Genomic DNA, 19,949 nt, shown 5'->3' with positions numbered 1-19,949 from the left:
ATTTCTTCTTTGAATGGTTTACACAGTTAACAGAGTAACGCGTAAAATCATGGACTCAGTCTCACTTGACCTACAGTGGGCAGTGAGACACAGCAATTAAATACAAAGCTTTTTGTGAAATATTCAAATATTTACAAAAGAGTGATAAAAAATACCTTTCTCCCACCAGTTGGTTTTATAAATATAAATACGAAAACAGCAAATGAATCTAGCACAATACAATGGTAAACGGTTCACACCAGGGTACAGAATGGCAGGACTATTAAATGCAGAACAGTTGATCACTTAAAAGTATATTTACTTGCATTGCAACAGTTTCTGTAAAATACAGTTAATTATTTTATATTTTAAGTCACCCCACCACCTTAACTTGACGGCTTTTCAAAAATGTCCTCCATCCAATGATGACCTGTTTGTGTTCTGCAGGGTGACTGCTGGAGACAGTTCATCTTTGAGTCTTCTTTCAGTGATTTCAAAGCAAGATGATGGGTTTGCTGGTTGCACTTGTGCTCATGTACTGAGAGGAAGGGGGCTCCTGGGGCGGATATGACGTGTATAGGCCGGTAACTTGCACATCAGGCAGGTTTGATGTGTTGGTACCCAGAGAGACACCTGCTGATCCCAGGTCACAGTCTGAAAGTCGCAGTGGAGAGTTACTGAAGCTGCCCAGTGCGTCCAAGTTAAAGCTGTCATCCTTCATTTCTTCCCATATATTACCTGTAGAAAGCATTAAGAGGTTGATTATCATGTTGCCATAGCTGCAGGTCAGTTCATACTATATGGCTATTTTTACCTTGAAAAGCAAAGTCCATGATGCTCGGATCCAGTGTGTCTACTTCTGTGTGTGTGTCGGCCTGCACAGAGTAAAAGTCTTCTGGTGGTTTGGTTGGCTGGTGGGCAAGTGGACTGTGGGAGACATCGGGGACTACATGAAGAGGCGGGGTCTGGGCTGGGGCAGGGGACATGGGCTGTAGTCGAGCCTGCAGCTTTGAGTGGAGCTGGTGGTGCTGGTGCATTGGCAAACAGGGCAGCGACAAAGTGACAATAGGTTGACACTGCAGGTGCGTTGGAGCGACCAATGGGAGGACAGAGGTACCAGTGGGCAGCCGGGTCATGCTAGGATCTAAAACTTTACGTCTGCAGTTTTCAGGACGGTCAGTGATCAATTTATCCAGTTCATCTGCGCACAATACAAGCCTGTCATTGCATACATCCCATATTGTATTTGCTGTGATAACCGCAGTGTAGTTTAAAGTTCTTACCAGGGTTAGCCATGCTGCGGCGGATAGCTGGAAGATCCTTACGTTTCCACTTCTGCATCTCTTCCTCCATCTTGTCAATTTTGGCAGGGTTCAGTGCCCAAAGGCAACCTTTGCGAGATGAGCTGCTTGCCTTGTTCTCAACTTTTTCAAAGCATTTATTTAAAGACAGGTTATGTCTCACTGAATTTTTCCAGCCATCAGGTGCAGTCTGCAGATAAACAAAAAAATACTCAATAGTTAAAATAACTTATACATTTCCTTTATATCTTTAACGATTATTGTATACCTTAAAATAGGGAAAGTGTTCCTTCATAAAGCTATAGATCTCACTAACTGGCAGGCTGCCAGTTTTGCTGTTTTTCAATGCCATAGCAATCAAACAACTTAAAAAAAACAACAACACATACACAAGTGAGATTTACAATTCTACAACAATAGTAGTCAGTATTTAGAGTATTATTCCTTGTAATAAGATTTTACCTGTAAGAGTAAATGGGTTTGGGAAATGTTTTTGGCTGCAGTTCTTGTTCTTGAGGAGCAAGGCGGGGTTGAGTGTAGATACTTTGGTTGGCAAAAGAAACATTGTTGTATAATCCACCAGCTGAACACTGAAATATAAAAAAATAGGCTTGAACATTTAAATGATTACATTTTTACATATTGTTGTCAATTTACTTTGTTATCACTGTACCTGTTGTCCACTCTGAGCTAGTGAATAGCCCTGCTGTTGTGTCGGCTGATAAACTGAGGTAGGGCATTGGTATCCAGGTGAAGGAACACTACTCATCGAGAATGGAGACATCTGCAAAGAGTAAACAGTATAATTTAGTCAAATTCAAACATGATTTGCAAAACAAAAACGGACTGAGTGAACTCACACTTCCACTGTGGCTGTTGATGATGCTGATTCCCAGGGGGCTGTGCTGCATGTTGCTCTGAAGATGAAGCAAGGAGCTTTGTCCAGTCATGGACACGCTGTTTATCTGAGCTATAAAAACAAACCGTTAAACTAGGGGTAGGCATAATATCACAATTTTCTTGAGCTAGATCACAATTTAGATTTGATCACAATTCACGTAAAAGTGAGGTAACTTAATGCCTGATTTTTCTGCTTAATTGAAAAGTTCACACTTTGCATTGCAGTTGGTAAAATCCACCTGTCACTCACTCAAAGCATTGCTGAGACTGACCAATAGGAGGTTTGGGCGGGGAAAAGTGTCTATTTGAGAATAGAGCTGCATTCATGAGACCAAAACAGCAGATTCTCAAAGAAATGAGTTCACAATTGAATTTGTATCACCATATTGCTCAGCCCTACATTCAAAGTTTAAAATTAAGGACTTGTTATAATAATATTTGCTGCAGTTACAAAGCATTGGGGTGTTTTTATTTATTTTATTATTTATTTATTTGACAGGGACAATGCAATCATACATAGTTACAAAACAAAGCTTGCAGCCGATGTGATGCATACAAAGTTTATAGCCAGTGCTAATTTTCAACTCCCGTCCCTGGTTTACATTTCAGATTTATTAAAGATCCTAGTGAGCTTCCAGATTGGTTTGTTCAGAGCAGCTGCTAATTTTTAAATACTGCACATCCTTGTCACCTCACCTGTCTGTTGCTGCAACAAACTGCCGTTGGTGTGGTCTCTGCCATCAACCATCTGCTGTAACCGGGGCACATCCACCGAGGTAAGCCATGACAGAGACTGCAGGTCCCCAGGGAGGTCCTCTTCTCTGAGCTGGGAGGGGTCTGTGGTCAGGAGTCTGCCAGAGACAAGGGGGTGAGGGGTTAAAATGTCTTCTCAGCCTTTATTGACACATTGATAGACTTAGGTGTAGAGTCTTCATTAAGTTTAATTTCACAACTTGTATGTAAAATTACGCTTAAAGATCTAAAATATTCGGGGGGAAATCTACTTAAGGAAACCAAATTAGACATGCCATTAAAATTACCATAAGGAGATTAAGAAGAAGTGACAGTTAAACAGTATGATGATTGAACCAGTTAAACAAACCATTCATATAAATACAACTATTTTAGTTTATTCTTACATTGTTAAAGTATATACACTGTAATGAAACATACTTGTTTTTAACAATAAAAATGCGTTAAGAGTTCAGACCTTTAGAGCCCTCTCCAGTCTTAGTGCACGTACTTGTGCACAAGGGTTTAGTAATTGGGGTTACTATGACAACACATACAATTCAGTTACTAAAAGGGTTTGTCAAGGACCCCCCCACCCCCATAATGAAAAAAAGTCCAACCCTGTCAGGTGACCACAATTTCGCCTTAACCATTGGCTGAATCATAAGTAAACAACGAATGAGATCGTTTGAAATACAGAGCAGCAGCACATGCTGCCTGCAACAGTTGGCCCCGTCTATTGAAAAATGATCACCTATTGTGTTCCAAACGACAAATCTGCCCAGTGGCACGTGGCTCTATTGTCTCGACCAGACCCTTCCTTGATTGTTTCTGTCGTTTCTTTTCTTTAGCCGCCCCCTGCATTAATCTGTTGGAATGACAGCCCTCACATAAGAGAGACAAATAATGATGCCATCTGCTCCCCTGTCCCTTTCCAATCTCTAACCCCCAAAGTACCCCTCCCTCCCATCCAGTGCCCCCCACCACTCCTAAAATAGAGCCCCAGGCCAAAATTTGTAAATCTAGTTTAGGTTCCATGCCTCTGTGACTTCTCTGCAACCAGGACTTTGGACACCTTGTGTTTGTTTAACTGAAGTGATGAACAATTTACTACAGGCGATTGTCTAATAACATACTCAAATGCACATCTGTAGTCATCTGTCATATATGATAGCTCTTTGTTTATATCTTTGCTGCATATCCAGAAATACACGCTGACTGTTACAAACAAATATCGTCTTTAGAGTTGTAAAAAGCATCGTTACACTGATCAAAATTACAATTAAATCTAGTATTGAAACTAGATTCTCAGTTGAACAAGTATTGATACTGAACAAAATAATAACTCATGAACAGGAGTTTTAGAATGATCGTGGCTCTATAGCATAAATAATATGCCAAATATTAAATAAATTAAAACATTAATAAAATTATTTTCATTTGAAAATGACTATTCTATCTGAATAGTTTCGTTTATCAGATTTATCAGTAGGATTTGTGAAATTTTAGTATGAAAACAGTAGATTCTGTGAATAAATTGACAGGATTGCATCAGAAAAATATGCTACTTAATACATGCATGGGAATGATCAGAAGTGATTCCAGAAGAGCATTTATGTAAATGTTTTGATCAAACAAACTGGACTGCTTGACAATGATCTTATAATTTTTAATCTATTTGGATCTAGACCTGGGCTCCTTCAAACTACGTTATAAAAACACACACACCAAACATGTGGATACTGCCTTATCAGCTATCTGTAAACTGTGGTGTAGGATTTGCATCACCCTTTTTCTACGGTAATTGGGATTCACACTGGTGACCTCGGTCACCCTGTCGCCGAGAGCAGACCATCCTACAAGCTCAACCCTCCTAGTTTCGACAGCAGGAGTGTAAACAGAGCTGATGCCTTCTGACAGATCCATTCAGACCCCAAATCATTTATTCTGAAGGATTTTACAGCTCTTCTTTTAACCTCTTTGCATACACAAAAGAACTGTCCAAACATCTTGAGCTCAAATATATATATATATATATATATTTGAGCTCAAATATATATTTGAGCTCAAATATATATATATATATATATATATATATATATATTTGAGCTCAAATATATATATATATATATATATATATTTGAGCTCAAATATATATATATATATATATATATATTTGAGCTCAAATATATATATATATATATATTTGAGCTCAAATATATATATATATATATATATGAGCTCAAATATATATATATATATATATATATATATTTGAGCTCAAATATATATATATATATATATATATATATATATATATATATATATGTGTATATATATATATATGTATATATGTGTATATATATATGTATATATGTGTATATATATATATATATGTATATATATATATATATATATATGTATATATATATATATATATATATATGTGTATATATATATATATATGTGTGTGTGTGTGTGTGTGTGTGTAGTGTATACGTGCGTGCACAAATGCATCTTAAGTTTTTTTTAAGTACATCCAAGATAAGCTGAGCATATTACCTGTAGTCCTGGGGAGATGGATGATGCCCAGCATTTTCCATAATTCCTGACATCCTGGTGATCCTACCTTCTATCATTTCCTGTGATGGGTAGTGTTCTAAAATAATAAAATAAATAAATGCTACATACATGTGTTTCTGTCAAAAATCCTCCAAAACTTGTGTGCCAATTTGCAGTTTTAAAATAAAAACAAAGCACAACAAAAACTTGTAATTATTACTAGAATGAAAAACAGTTGTTAAGATGATTACAAACAATGTGGTTAACAGGCTAGTACATTTTGTTTGTTGTGGTATATTTTATTGCATTACAGTAATTTACATGTAGGCTATTTAAAGTGCAGTGGCCTATGTTTATTCTATCTACATTGATAATGATAAATGATAAGTTTTAAAACGTACCTTTGTGGTGATAATGCAGGTTGTGTGAGTCGCTTGTGAGCCCCTGTACTGTATTCTGTGTGTTGTCCCTGATGCTCCAAAACCGTTTTTAAATTTCCCTCTTTGGAGCTGTCCAGCACTCTGACATGCGCAGTGCTGACCTCGAGGGGGCTCCCATTCGCCCCAGGGTCCTGTGAAGTCTGACAGCTGCTACAGCAGTCTGCTGCTGACAGCGAGGCGTAAGCTACAAACTGGCCTGAAATGTGTAATGTTCTTTAAGTATGTACAACGATTTCTGTGTATTCCTTTAGTGCATCCGCAAAACTAACATTACATCCAATTCACCAGCCTCTGGTCAGTGATCGTGAAGCTTGCACCAGGGTAAAGTCCCATTGACCAGTCCATAAACTGATGAGGAGTTTACGCGCGTGTTACTTCCGATTGCCTTTGGAAATCCAGGTGCGTCTTTTGCGTGTTAGCGTGATTAGCTATAGCTTTCCTAATTCTACGTTAAGTGAATCATTTAAAAATAAACTATTGTTAACTCTATGCATTAACCTGGTGGAAAAGCAGTCTTCTTTTTGTAATTCGTAGTCTTATTCCCTTTTCCAGTCACTCCAGGTAGAATCTCTCCTGACGTGAGAGAAGGGGATGTTGTCACTTGCAGTGGCATCTGCGTTTGTGACTGAACTTTGTTTGAAGGGAAGTGCTTGGAGATCATTTGCTTCCCGCCGCTGTGGCCGCGTCCCGCTCCTTTGAGCAGTGGGAAAAGGAGCTGGGCTGGCGCGTTAAGGGAGGGCCTGGGGGCCTGGGGGCCGGGGGCCGGGGGCTTCAGCGGGAGGCGGTAAAGGCGCGCATACACATCAAAAGTTGAGAAAACAGAGAATGTAAATAGGACAAATAGTCTCACCGTTTTGCGTCATTAACAGACCTGTGTCCCAGCAGTTTGACTTAAAATCCAAACAATAATGGCCGTTCTTGCCATTCTGTTGACTATTTCCACATAATTCTTCATTAAGTGGATTTGTATAGGCAGCCTATTTTATTATATTATTGATATAAAACAAAGCTTACAGCTGATGCGATGCATATCCAGTGGTGGGAAGTAACAAAGTACAAAAGTAAACGTAGCCTATTGTATTTAATATGTGGTCATCTGTAAACTACTATTTACCGTGGATAATTTGTACATCACTAATTGAGAGCAGGTATTGACGACATTTTGGAACTGGGCTGAAATGTAGGGCAAAAAGTACTTGTCATGACAAAAATATAGGCCTATTAAAATAAGAAAAATATTACAAAATTAGTTTAGTTGCTTCTGTTATCTGTTGACCCAAAATTAGCACATTACTCAATGTTTATTCATTCTCAAAAACATTGAGTAATGTTTTTGCTTCTATCTGTAGGTCAACGTTTTAACACAACTGAGTACTTTTTCTACCAATGCATATCCAAGAGTTTGAGTAAAAACAAAAAACAAAGACATAGTCATAGTGATCAACAATTTAAAAAAAACACATCTTATATATGTTTATTGGGAAAAACTAAAATAATTCTAAATGTTCCATACAACAGGTAGCCAAAATCCATGAATAGCCAAATAGCAAGTTCAATTCCCGTCCCTGGTTGGGCTTTTCTTTTCTTTTTATAGCCTACTCATAACAGGCCACACAATACTTTAATAAATAGCCTATTGTATAATGTAAATGTGCTGTATGTAGACTAGTTTACTATGCACATGAAAATGCTATAGGCTCAATGTAAGCTCAGAATGCAGGTAGACATGAAAGGTGACGGCGCTGACAGAAGAGACCGTCCCTTGAGAGCCCACAGATGGTGGATCGGCACAATAGACTCGATCAATGATTACATGCATGAACGTAACGGACAAAAACAAGGCCATCCTCCCAGAGCCAAATGTAAAGGTCCTAAAGCCCGCAAGGTTAGCCTACAACAACAGAAAAACGGCCTGGACGTAGGATAGACTAAGTCATGTTTAAGATCAATAAATAAATATAGACATTTAGGGTTTATTGTCAGTTGTCCATAGATAGGAGCAACATATTTGTGCAAAAAGACCCGACACAACTGTTAATTAACACGTACATTTTAGCTAGCTAAAGTTAAACAACAACAACAACAACAACAAAAACACAGTTAAAGAGTGATTTTAAAAGTGGTCCCACATGGTAATGGTGAGCCACTAGGCAACCACCATTTCTCCAGCAACTAGTATTTCCTTGGGAAATGTGAGCACCGTGACTGTTATAAATGTGATTAATTTTCCAACATAACACTGTATATAATATATACAATGTTATGTTGAAGAATAGGAAAATATAATTTTCCTATTCTTTGTCGGTCAAAATAAATGTATTAAAAATATTTATTTTTTAATATATTTACTTATTTATATGCCATAATAAAAATATCAGTCAGAAGGTTTTTAATGGTCATTGTTTTGTTGAATTTCTTGGTTATAATAACTCCTTATTTGTAAATAACTTTTATATCTTTTGTAATCCAGACTTTAAGTTTCAGTTTGGTGCTGTTTGAAGCTTGATAAAATTGAAGGCTTAAGATTTCAGGATCTATGTTTAGTTTGTATGTTTTGACCAGTTCTTTCCAAGTTGTAAGCACAGATTTTCTCAATTCCCTCCAGCTGATCCAACCGTTTGTCATCTCTGGCAGATGACAAACGGCCTGTACAGGAACCTCCAGTATCACATTACTCTTAGTATTCGTCCATTGAGCTTCATATTTTAGGTCACATCAGTACAGCAACGCTCTAAGGTGAGCTGAAATAAAGTAGCTTGTCAGACAATTTTAACTCTGACACAAACTAACTTTTTCTTTGTATTTGCCTCCACAAACTGCCACTTGACTGATGTAAAACTATTATGAATATTTACCACAGATACTAGCATAAATGGTGACCAATATCTGTGGCTTGTGTGTTTGCCCAAACACAGAGCTACTTTAAGAATGGGCTCTTATGTCATGTAAACCTACTGTGATGCACATGTATGGACATTGGCTACACAGCAAAAATGAAAAGATATTTAACATCAAATGAAACTGTATAAGAAACATAGATATACTAAACAATGGTCTTTACCCAGAGTGACCACTGTCAAATATTAACCCTTCCAAAATAATCCTTTTAATAATAACTTAAATAATGCTATTGCACAGAATTATTTCATCTACCACTTAAAGAGCACAACACCACCTCTCTTCCTAACATGATCCAAGATGGCATATCTGAAATGTAAAAAGCAACACAAATCCAAAGGTCGGCAGTTTGAGCCGAGTTCCAACCAGTGCATATAATTGTTGTGTCCTTGGACAAGAAGCTTCATACTCCTTGCCCTGTGTGAGTGGTTGGTTGGGGTTGAAATGGCACAGATTGGCTATGTTGTATGCCACTCTACCCCAGGGCAGCTGTGGCCACTTATGTTCCTTTCCACCACTGAGTAGTGAATGAATAATGAGTAATGAGAGGCTTGTCAAGCCTGTAAAGCAGATTGCAGATTTGAAAAAGTGTATAAATATAATGTAATATTCCTTTCAATGAGCTCAATATACAAAGCAATTGCATTTTAAGTTGTTCTGTTCCATTTCTTGCTATTATCATAGTGGTAAAGTGGCTAAGTGCTAAGCACACATAAAATGTGAATTTATTGGACTGAACTTCACCCTTTGTGTCAAAGCAAAGAGATGAGCTTTTAATCTTTAGTTTTGGAGGGGTTGACCTCTCTTTGAACAGGGCCAATACCAAAACAGTCTGTGTCAACGCTTTTGAGTGAACAAAAAGGAAATGTTTGCGCAAAGTTCACTTTGTTTTCACAGCTAAATAAGTGGAAAATAGTCTAGTTTTAGAAAACCTTTAAAAGCTTTATTTGGCACAGCATGTACATGTCCATAAAGCTGGCACTTAGGAAATCACTTCAATTGGTCTTATATTGGTGCAAACCATTTGAGCAATGACTTCTTAAAAAACATAGTCTAAATGCACACATTGCACAGTTTGAATCTGTTAAAATATTTTATTAAATTAATGTATATTTTTAGTGTTATTAAGCTAGCAGATTGAAAATAAAACTATGATGTGGCCAGCTTTTGTTATGCTACTCTGAAAAATTAGAATAATGGACTATGAAAGAAGGGGTTATGCAAAGAATGACACAAGAGAAGAAAGACCATCTTTGGGAAAGAGGAATTAGATAGGAAGAGATGGAGAAATAAAGGGAGGGAAAGTGTGAAATGGAGACAAAATAAGGTTGAGTGAGAGGGGGGTGGTGTGGCAAGATGTGTGTTTATCATCAGCTCTCATTCTCAGCATGGCATCTCTAATAAGAAAAATCAACCTCTCTGACTCCTGTGTAATTGGATTTGGCGGGTCTCGTGCTGAATCAGAGCCCAGTGGGTATCTGAAAGCTTGTTAGGATTGGACAAGCATTGCTGCAGAAATGGTCAGGAGAGGTGGAGTTTTGTAGCAGGTAACCTGTTCAGCTTCCGTGGAGTGGTCAGTGAATTATTTAAATAAGTTGAAGACACAGTTCAAGCCAATTTGCTGATAGCAGTGACATAAATCAATCCCAAAAAGTTTTGAAACCAGATATTTTTTCATGTGGGTCATAGGAAGCGAGAAAACGGACACCAGTGTTTTATGAGGGTGGTTACCTGGTTACAGCATAAACACATGTTACTCATTGTCCCTCTTAATGTAACTTAAAACAAACTGAACCTCTTAAGTCTGCTTTAACACATTTGTAATGCAAACATGCAGGACTGTGAGTTTATGAATCAAGCAAGTAAACTTGTGCAACAACAACAATTTTTTGTTTGCAGAATGTGTCTGTTTTGTAGTGTTTGGCTCCTGTTTCTACACCGTTATGTTACACTCAGAGAGGAGCAGATACCAGGTAAGACCTGAATAAGATCTCCTTGCTCCTCCACCTCCCACAACATGAATGATTAAGCATGCTGCACGACTTGTACCTGATGTACACATGCAACATCATCAACCTGTTCTTCTGAACATTGGCAAATGAACGACTCCTTAAAAAACAGAAAGGGACACTTTGGAGCATTGTGCAGCAGAAAAAAAATTGTAACTGCTACTTTCATCAGTTTTAAGTATTTTTTTTTTGCTTTTTTGTTTTTCTTGATGCAAGCAGACACTGGGGGAGACCTGTCTAACTTCTCTTGAGAGAAGAGACCACCTGAAAACCGAACCAAACAGATCTCACAATGCAGGTTTGAGGACACTGTGTGTTTGTTTTGTTTTTGTGTCAAGTCTTAATTGTAATTGTTTGTGAGTTATTTTCAGTTTTGTGGATATGCTTTTATGTATTGTATTGAGGCATTCCTATTAATATAAAATAGATTATTTATATTAATATAAAATAGATTATTTGGCTGTTGTTGTCCAAGTATATAAATCATACTGAAATTATAATAATCTTGAAGGATGTTACTAATTCAGAAGAAACGTAGAAAAAAGCCACTTGGATATGCACTTTCACATAACGTTTCCTCTAAACAGCTGTTATGTCCCCCCCGCCCTCTTTTCCGGGAAGAAGAAGAAGAGCCTTCTTCTCTTCTCACAAATGAGCTCACTCTCAGGCAACAATGACACTCTAGACCAAAACCAGGACCATCTCTTAATTAAAACACAATTGCTGTAATCTGAAGTTGCAAGGCTCACCTGATCTGTCATTGGCCTTGGAGGATTAATTACATAATCATTGTTTCAGTTGTTTCCGCAGATTTCAGTGATAAGTTTATTATTTTATGTAAATAATACATATTCACCAAGACAAGCTAAACGTATGTAAGGGAACTAAAGTAGTAAACAACTTATTTTTTATAGTGATTATGATGACCATTCCCTAATCTTTTGAGAGCAGCACACCCTGCTTTTTTTTTTTACTGTAGAGCATATCTATTGTCTGCTTTTATGTCCATGAGAAAAGTTTGTTCCCATGAAAAAAGGCGGTGTCACAAATATCCCACCACATCTCCACAGCAACCATCACATTGTCAGATTGATTCTGACGTCCCCAAAAAGGTCCCTTCAATGATATTGTTCACCTGTCTCATTGGCTTAAAACGGGCAGGGGGCTCCGGGACAGGGGGGTGGGTGGAGGGGACACAGGGTGAAGGCTATTGTTACCCACAGGGGTGTAAGTATTCGGGGTGTGGGGCTGGCAGGTGAAAGAAAACACTCTCTTCTGACTAGCCTCCTTCTTCGTCATCGTGGGGCCCGTGTGAGCAGAGTAATCAAGTCCAAATTACAACACAGCACTGCCCAGAACAAGCATCTATTGTCTGGGTGAGGGCGAGCAGCGGGGCACGGACCGTTACTGCACCGTGGAAGTCTGTCCCCGTTGTCTCAAGACGGCCCAGTTTCGAAGGTTCTCAGATCAGACAAATACGGCACCCCTTCTCACCCTCCCTCGCCCTCAGCCTTCCTCTGAACAGCCCGCACCCCCAACTTCTCACCCAAAAATAGGCCAAATCTCTTCCATTGTGTTTCGACTGCCTAGTGTGAAATTCACTGTGACATTAAATGTTTTCTAATGAATAATTACTGAATGGATATGCAGGGGGAATATGTGTAATGGATTGTAGACTGCATTTTAAAGACGTCGTTTTTGTCTCTCCTCTCTGGTATTTACAGGACAAAAACACTTGGCCTTTCTCAAGAATCGAGGGCCATGGGCAGAGGATAGAGCAGGGGGAGCAAAGGGGGAGGTGAAGGAGGGCTTTGTGTCAATTAGATCCAATGGATTATCTTTATAATGTTTTACAGAGAGTGTTGGCAATCAAAGAGCCTCCGCTTCAAAAGAAAGGAGAAAAAACATACAAAACCAACAAAAGCGGCAAAAACCTTTGGTCTAAAGGTTGGAGCTGAAATGCAAAACAGATTGTTGGAATTTTCTCCTCTTATGCTTCGTCAATGTGAAGCTGTGTTGGTCCCTCTCAGTCCATTTGCAGTGGCCGTCAGCCAAGGTCCCTGTGTGCTGTGTAGTGATTAGCCACTTTCTGTTTCGCTGCACAATCACCTCACACGTTCTCAAAGGCACACAGGACCTCGACACCCCACTTTTCAATGGAACAAACAGCGGCCATATTTGTGCTTTTGGAGGCCTGCATTCACCACAGTCCACCCACCGAGACTGTTATTCAATCATTAGTGCAGTCAGTTGTTTTTTTCAAAACAAACAACTGGGGATCTTGGACTCACTGAAGTATCTGGGTGTTTTATCTGAATTTGATAAATATTGGATTTGCAAATTAATATATATATATATATATATATATATATATATATATATATATAATGATTAATGATCCTCAATACATTACACATATATACACATATCTCATTCCATAGTCACAAAGGGAGGATCTTGCTATCCTTGTGTCTCTCTGATATGTCAGTCCACTGTCCAAATTATTTAAAACAAGCCAAAAATAAATCTTATAAACATTTTAATTCTGCTCACAGATTCAGCAGAACATGGAGGGAGCTCTGACGGCCCGGGACCGTGTGGGGATTCAGGACTTTGTTCTTCTGGATGAAACCACAGAGGAGGCCTTCATGAACAACCTCCAAAAGCGCTTTAGCAATGACCTTATCTATGTGAGTCTTTGAGCGATTTTCATTTTGTCAAGATGGACATTTTTTCTTAACAGTGTCATTTCTTTTTCAGACGTACATTGGCACTTTGTTGGTATCTCTCAATCCTTACAAAGAGCTGGACATTTACAACCAGAAACAAATGGATATCTACATGGGTGTTAACTTTTTTGAACTACCACCTCACATGTGAGTCTCTGTGTGCTCCGTATGCAACGTACATTTCAAAATTACCCTGCGACGAGCTGGCCCCTGTCCAGGGTGTACCCCGCCTAAGGCCCAAAGTCACTGGGATAGGCTCCAATCACCCGCGACCACCTCACGGGAACAAGCGGTAGAAAATTAATTCATTTCAAAATGTTTACAAATGTGCTGGCCGGTGGTCAAGTGGTTTTAAGGCTCCAAGTGCAGCTGGCTACAGTGTTGTGAGTTCAAATCCTGTACTGCAATTCCTCCCTTCTCTCACTCACATCCCCAATTTCATACTCACCTTTCCTGTCTAATAAAGCCCCCGGGCAAAACATTATTTAAAAAATACAATATAATAATATTATTATTATTATTAAATAATAATAATAATTATGATGATAATGATAAAAATAAAATGCAACAGCGATTACAATGCAAAAATAAATTAAACTATATTTTTGCCTCAGGGAGCATTAAGATTGAAGTCTTATGTAAATTTGAATGATTCTGGCTGCTTCTGTTCATAGTAGTTGTTCATTAATAGATATTTCATTCTATTGAGAATGTATTTCTGTTTTATGCTTAACCCTTGGTATAGTGTTTTGTATTGTCTCTACATTTTGGTTTGGTCCATCATGATGACTATTTATTTATCTGAGTCTTTTAAATTAAGCCATTCTCACTACAGCTATGCCTTGGCTGACAATGCCTACCACACAATGCTGACAGAGTACAACAACCACTTTATTCTAATCTCTGGAGAGAGTGGAGCGGGAAAGACGGAGGCCTCTAAGAAGATCCTGCAGTACTATGCCGTGAGCTGCCCTAGCACCACTCTGCTCAACACAGTGAGAGACAAGATGCTCATGTCCAACCCTGTGCTGGAGGTCAGAACATCATTGTGACATCATGCCAAGAGTGAAACCAGGAATGATGAGACTGATTTTATACTTTTTTTCTAGGCGTTTGGAAATGCCAAAACACTAAAAAACGACAATTCAAGTCGCTTTGGGAAATACATGGATATTCAATTTGACAGCCAAGTCAGTAAGCCAGATGCTTTGAAGTGTTTTTAAATTAGATCTTAATGAAGAGTACATTTAGTGGTTGTTTTGTCCTGCAAGTTGTAGAGTTGTTGATGCTTCCCATAGGGAGATGCAGTCGGAGGCCATATCCTGAATTACCTTCTTGAGAAATCGCGAGTCGTGCACCAAAATCATGGAGAGAGGAACTTCCACATTTTCTATCAACTCGTGGAGGGTGCAGGGGATGACCTGCTGCAGCGGCTTGGACTGGAGAGGGACTGCCAGCTTTACAAGTATCTGACACAGGTATGTAGGTGCTCTTTCTTTGACAGCACTGCAAACATAATGTCTGCATTTACCTCATTCTGTGTACTGTTTTAACAGGGAGAATGTGCCATTGTTCCTTCTATAAATGATAGAAATGACTGGAAGACTGTCAAAAATGCACTGCAAGTGATCAACATTAATGAGAGTGACAATAATGTAAGTTGAGTGGTAAAGCTATTTTATTAAAAAAAAAAAGCTATAAAAGTACATTTTACACAATATCATGTTTTTCAGGATTTATTTTCCATTGTTGCAAGTGTTCTTCATCTGGGAAATTTGAAGTTTTCTCCTGATGGTAAAGGCCTTGCCACCCTCAGTAGCAGCAGTGAAGAACTACGATGGGTGTCAAACGTAAGCAATACAAGACATAACTGATGTTATGCTAATGATCAATCTCATATCAATGTTTGTTATCACAGCTTTTGGGAGTTGAAGCTCAAAAACTCCATGAAGGATTTACATTTAGGAAGATTGAAGCCAAAAATGATCAGGTGGAAGTTTTTCCCTTTTGCTGGAAAATACAATACATCACGAACATTTCAACAAACATTGCATAATGATTTCTGTGGTTATATCTGTGTTGGTAAAGATTCTAAGCCCATTCACAATTGATCATGCCATCTATGCCAGAGATGCCTTGGCCAAAGCCATTTATGGACAGACTTTCACCTGGTTGGTCAACAGGATCAACGAGTCCATGGAGAACACAGTGAGTGATGGCAAATCATTCATGAACAAGCATAAAGTATAATTTATAATAACCCATTTTCACCTTCAGGACCCCTCCCGAAAAACTGTAATAGGTCTTCTTGACATCTATGGATTTGAGGTTTTCTATGTCAACAGGTACTGTTCAATGTTGCTATCTTGGTAGTTCATTTTCATTTAATCTTTTTTTCATTTTTACTTATAGCTTTGAACAGTTTTGTATTAATTATTGCAATGAGAAACTCCAGCAACTTTTCATCCAGCTTACTCTCAAGGCGGAACAGGAGGAGTATGAAGCAGAGGGAATTGAAGTAATCTCTGCTATTATTTATGATGTTATGAGGTCATGAAAACTCTTATGTACAATTTGTTTCTATACTTATTAGTGGGAGCCTGTGCAGTTTTTCAATAACAAGATCATATGTGACCTAGTTGAGGAGAAACACAGAGGAATCATAGCCATATTGGTTTGTTAACTCATTCACTCTAAAATTAGATGTTAACAAAACAATGAGGATTTTAAGGAGGTTTTTTGTTTAGGATGAAGAGTGTCTTAGGCCCGGAGAGGCCACTGATCTGACCTTTCTTGAGCGACTGGAAGATAAGATGGCAAATCATCCCCATTTTGTCACGTACGTCAAGTGATTTACCATGTTGTGGCCAAAGATGTGTCTTATTTTCTGTACTTTTTCAATTTCACTAATGGGCAGACACAAACTGGCAGACAAAATGACCCGCAAGACTTTGGAGAGAGGGGATTTCCGTCTTTTGCATTACGCCGGAGAAGTCACCTACTGTGTTGTGGGTAAAGGAAGTTCAAAATTAGACTGGTTTTAATAGTCAATGTAATTAGTATTTAAAAATGTAGTTCAATCAATATTTTGGCCATTTACTATCTGCCGTTGCAGCATTCTCATTTTTTATTTTGGCTGGAATCAAAATGTCATGCTTAGTTCACATTATCCAGTCATTGGCAATAACTTTTAATACTGGAAAACATTTTTGAAAAGAGAAATTGTACCCGGTTTAAACGATTTATACTTTTTCCAGGTTTCCTGGACAAAAACAATGATCTCCTGTACCGGAACATTAAAGATGTGAGCACCAGTTCAGAGCAAGATTTCCTAATTTAGTATGATAATTAATACATTTGACCAATTACTGATCTTTTTTGGTCCCATAGCTTATGTGTCAGTCTAAAAATGCTATAATCCAGGAGTGCTTCTTGACTTCAGACTCAGAAAACAGGAAAAGACCTGAAACAGTTGAGTACCTGACTGTCATCAGCAGCCTATTGTGCTGCTGGAGCACATGGGAGTGACAGGTGGTTAAGGATTATGACCTGTGGGTGTCTGTAGGTGGCGACTCAGTTCAAGAGCAGCCTTCTGAAGCTGACGGAGATCCTCATGGCAAAAGAGGCTTGGTACATACGCTGCCTGAAATCAAATGAATCTAAGGAAAAAGGTAGTTTTTTCTCATACAGTCATAATAATGTGCATGTGCAGAAGATTAAATTGCATACTATAATTTTCACAGGGCAGTTTGATGAAGCACTAATCCGACACCAGGTGAAATATTTGGGTCTCATGGAGCACCTCAGAGTCAGAAGGGCTGGTTTTGCTTATAGACGGAGATATGATGTGTTTCTGCAAAGGTCAGAATTTATATTTATATAAGTATATATGTTTTATGTTTTACCATTATTAAAATGTTTTAGGTACAAACCTCTGTGTCCAGCCACCTGGCCTCACTGGAGAGGGGACCCAGCTGAGGGCGTGGAAGTGCTTGTTCAGCATCTGGGCTATTTGCCAAATGAGTACAAAATGGGGAGGTAAAGGGAGACTAAAATAATCAGTTAAAAAAAAAAAGTCAATATGTATAGCTTGTGCTTTTTTTCTTTTAATAAGAAACAAAATCTTTATTCGTCACCCAAGAACATTGTATGCAACAGAAGATGCATTTGAGAAGTGTAAACATGAACTAGGTGAGTTCAACTTAACAGTATTTTTTTTTTTATGTTTAACTATAATTAGGCCTTTTTATTTACAGCTACAAGGCTCCAGGCTAAATATAGAGGTTACAGAGCAAAAGGAGAGTTTAAAAAACAGAAAGAGGCTGGTAATGAAACCAAGCATTTGTTGTATATTTGTATGTTGTATTATCATCATGTAGTTGATTAAATATTCCACCTCTAAATGATTTGTGCAGCCACAAAGATTGAAACCTGTTGGAGAGGAGTCCAAGCTCGAAAAGAGAGACAAAAAAGAGCCTGGGCTGTCAAAGTCATCAAACAGTAAGATTATTATTGTTTATGATACATTTAGGGGCACGTTACTGTATTGAATATTAATGAAGGCATTATTTTACAGGTTTATTAAAGGATACATGACCAGAGGCCAAGCAAAATCCACAGACAACTCAGAGTACCTAGCTTTTGTAAGGCAACATTTTTTAAGCAGGCTCAAAGAAAATCTGCCAAAAACTGTTTTGGATAAGACATCATGGTACTCTCCACCGCCTGTGTGTTCAGAGGTAACAATTTACATGTGAAAATTTAATTACGTGATTTTTGTACATGATTTTAATTAGCACTGCTCATATCAGACATCAGAAATACTGAGGAAACTTCACTACCGAATCTTGGTGAGAAAGTATGTTAGAGGAATCACACCACAGAGAAAAGCTCAGGTACTGCGCCAGCACTCACTGACTACTTTATTTATGTAACTCACAAATATGCAATATGTATTTTCAGCTTCAACTGAAACTTGTGGCTAGTACACTCTTCAAGGGAAAAAAGGAGAGTTATCCTCAGAGTGTTGCGCAACCTTTTGTGGACACAAGACTCAGTAAGAGCAAAGATGTTTGAGACTTTGAATAATGTTCAAGCATACGAGTTATTTGACAATGATGTTCCTTTTATTCAGATGAACAAGATATAAACCCAAGAGTCATTCAAATGATTCGTAATGAGCACATTAAGGTATTATATAATGTGTAAACATAAGAGGAAAAGAGTGAAGAGGCCCACTAACAGTCATTATCTTTTCAGTATAGTGTACCAGTGATAAAATATGACAGAAATGGATTCAAACCAAGGCCCAGGCAGATGATCCTCACACAGACGGCTGCATATCTAGTGGAGGAAGCCAAGATTAAACAGAGGGTGCTGTACACGTCCCTTAAAGGTGAGTGTTAGAGTTTTATGTTACCGCACAATGACAAAAATATAATATCAAGGACCATGTTGTAATTTAACATTTAGTTGTTGCTTCTCAGGGATATCGGTCAGCAGTTTGACAGATGGCATTGTGGCATTCCATATCACTTGTGAAGACCCCAAACAGAAAGTAAACAAGTTTATCTTTGCTCCTCTAATAACACTGAACAAGCAGTTAAAAGCAGTAAAATGGATAATTGGACTTAAAAGAGCACAACATACAATATGTTATTTTTCAGGGTGATCTTGTCATGCAATGTGACTACTTGTTTGAATTTTTGACAAAGCTCAGCATTATTGCTAACAAACATAATGCCATCAAAGTGGTTCAAGGGAGGTACGTTTTCAGTATTGAAATTCTCAAATGAATTCTAGTTTGTTACAACTTCTAATTTACCATTTTTTCAAAGCATCAAAACTGAGGTCCAGGCAGGCAAAGAGGGTGGTGTGGACTTCAGCATTGGACAGGAGCCCATGGTTTACAAGGGCAAGAATGGACACCTCATGGTGGTGAGTATTGTGTGTTTGACAGAGCTGTGTCTAAAGAGCTGTAGACATGAAGGACTGTTTGTCCCCACAGGTTACCACACGGACCAGGACACGGTAATGTGAGGGAATTGGAGAGACACTCAAGACAGCCCTGCATATTTCAGGAGACCCATTTGAAAGAGATTAACATGTCTACAGACTGCACAAACAGAAACTTGCACTTTTAGAACGCAGTGAACGTTTTATAAACATGGATTTTACATTTCATTATTTCTCACAAATGTATTGATACTGCCATTTCTTGCAGTATTAATGTTCTGGTTTATTTAGTGTCAAATACTATTTAGGGCATGATTTCAGATTTTAGTACTATAAGTAGCCATATATTTCATAATTTTGTATGGAAGAAAGGGGCAGTATGCAAATAAATTAATAAATCAACATTGTACAAATTTATTTTGTGATAAAGTAGTAATTAATATA

At 38.2% G+C, this 19,949-nt stretch overlaps 2 protein-coding genes across 4 annotated transcripts; one reads left to right on the top strand and one right to left on the bottom strand.

Moving 5' to 3' along the window:
• Positions 1-8: 8 nt before the first annotated feature.
• Positions 9-6,638, bottom strand: foxn4 (forkhead box N4). 2 transcript variants are annotated; one of them, XM_072433578.1, is made up of 10 exons: positions 5,876-6,638; positions 5,475-5,571; positions 2,877-3,031; positions 2,141-2,250; positions 1,954-2,064; positions 1,743-1,870; positions 1,549-1,645; positions 1,263-1,470; positions 794-1,180; positions 9-717 (listed from the first exon to the last, which is right to left on the bottom strand). In XM_072433578.1, exons 2-10 carry the CDS (start codon positions 5,549-5,551, stop codon positions 473-475), a joined length of 1,518 nt encoding a protein of 505 aa, XP_072289679.1. In that variant the 5' UTR covers positions 5,552-5,571; positions 5,876-6,638; the 3' UTR covers positions 9-472. The 2 variants fall into 2 exon arrangements, with proteins under 2 accessions (XP_072289679.1, XP_072289678.1); XM_072433577.1 differs by lacking the exon at positions 5,876-6,638 and having other exon boundaries at positions 5,475-5,588.
• Positions 6,639-11,014: 4,376 nt separating this feature from the next.
• Positions 11,015-19,872, top strand: myo1ha (myosin IHa). 2 transcript variants are annotated; one of them, XM_072433342.1, is made up of 32 exons: positions 11,015-11,119; positions 13,377-13,511; positions 13,582-13,697; positions 14,386-14,584; positions 14,660-14,740; positions 14,849-15,028; positions 15,107-15,205; positions 15,284-15,400; positions 15,469-15,540; positions 15,639-15,758; positions 15,828-15,895; positions 15,963-16,068; positions 16,144-16,224; positions 16,298-16,389; positions 16,468-16,562; positions 16,808-16,854; positions 16,941-17,021; positions 17,116-17,221; positions 17,294-17,411; positions 17,475-17,588; positions 17,665-17,741; positions 17,807-17,875; positions 17,966-18,050; positions 18,127-18,289; positions 18,362-18,445; positions 18,513-18,606; positions 18,685-18,740; positions 18,810-18,945; positions 19,037-19,107; positions 19,217-19,314; positions 19,388-19,487; positions 19,558-19,872. In XM_072433342.1, exons 1-32 carry the CDS (start codon positions 11,114-11,116, stop codon positions 19,582-19,584), a joined length of 3,093 nt encoding a protein of 1,030 aa, XP_072289443.1. In that variant the 5' UTR covers positions 11,015-11,113; the 3' UTR covers positions 19,585-19,872. The 2 variants fall into 2 exon arrangements, with proteins under 2 accessions (XP_072289443.1, XP_072289442.1); XM_072433341.1 differs by having other exon boundaries at positions 17,116-17,411.
• Positions 19,873-19,949: the final 77 nt, after the last annotated feature.

Source organism: Eucyclogobius newberryi, unplaced genomic scaffold (genome assembly GCF_026437365.1).
Source record: "Eucyclogobius newberryi isolate DKJ021-1_F unplaced genomic scaffold, fEucNew1.0.hap1 SCAF_6, whole genome shotgun sequence".
Classification (NCBI taxonomy): domain Eukaryota; kingdom Metazoa; phylum Chordata; class Actinopteri; order Gobiiformes; family Gobiidae; genus Eucyclogobius; species Eucyclogobius newberryi.
The sequence above is the reverse complement of the archived record's forward strand: the minus strand, read 5'-3'. Positions and strand labels throughout refer to the sequence as shown.

Coding starts and splice junctions, on each gene's coding strand:
- foxn4 (XM_072433578.1), bottom strand. CDS start 5,551: ATGATAGAAGGTAGGATCACCAGGATGTCAGGAATTATGGAAAATGCT. Junction 1,646..1,742: donor AAACCCATTTACTCTTACAG/GTAAAATCTTAT, acceptor GTTTTTTTTAAG/TTGTTTGATTGCTATGGCAT. Junction 1,471..1,548: donor AACACTTTCCCTATTTTAAG/GTATACAATAAT, acceptor GTTTATCTGCAG/ACTGCACCTGATGGCTGGAA.
- myo1ha (XM_072433341.1), top strand. Junction 16,855..16,940: donor TGTACCGGAACATTAAAGAT/GTGAGCACCAGT, acceptor TTGGTCCCATAG/CTTATGTGTCAGTCTAAAAA. Junction 19,488..19,557: donor AGAATGGACACCTCATGGTG/GTGAGTATTGTG, acceptor TTGTCCCCACAG/GTTACCACACGGACCAGGAC.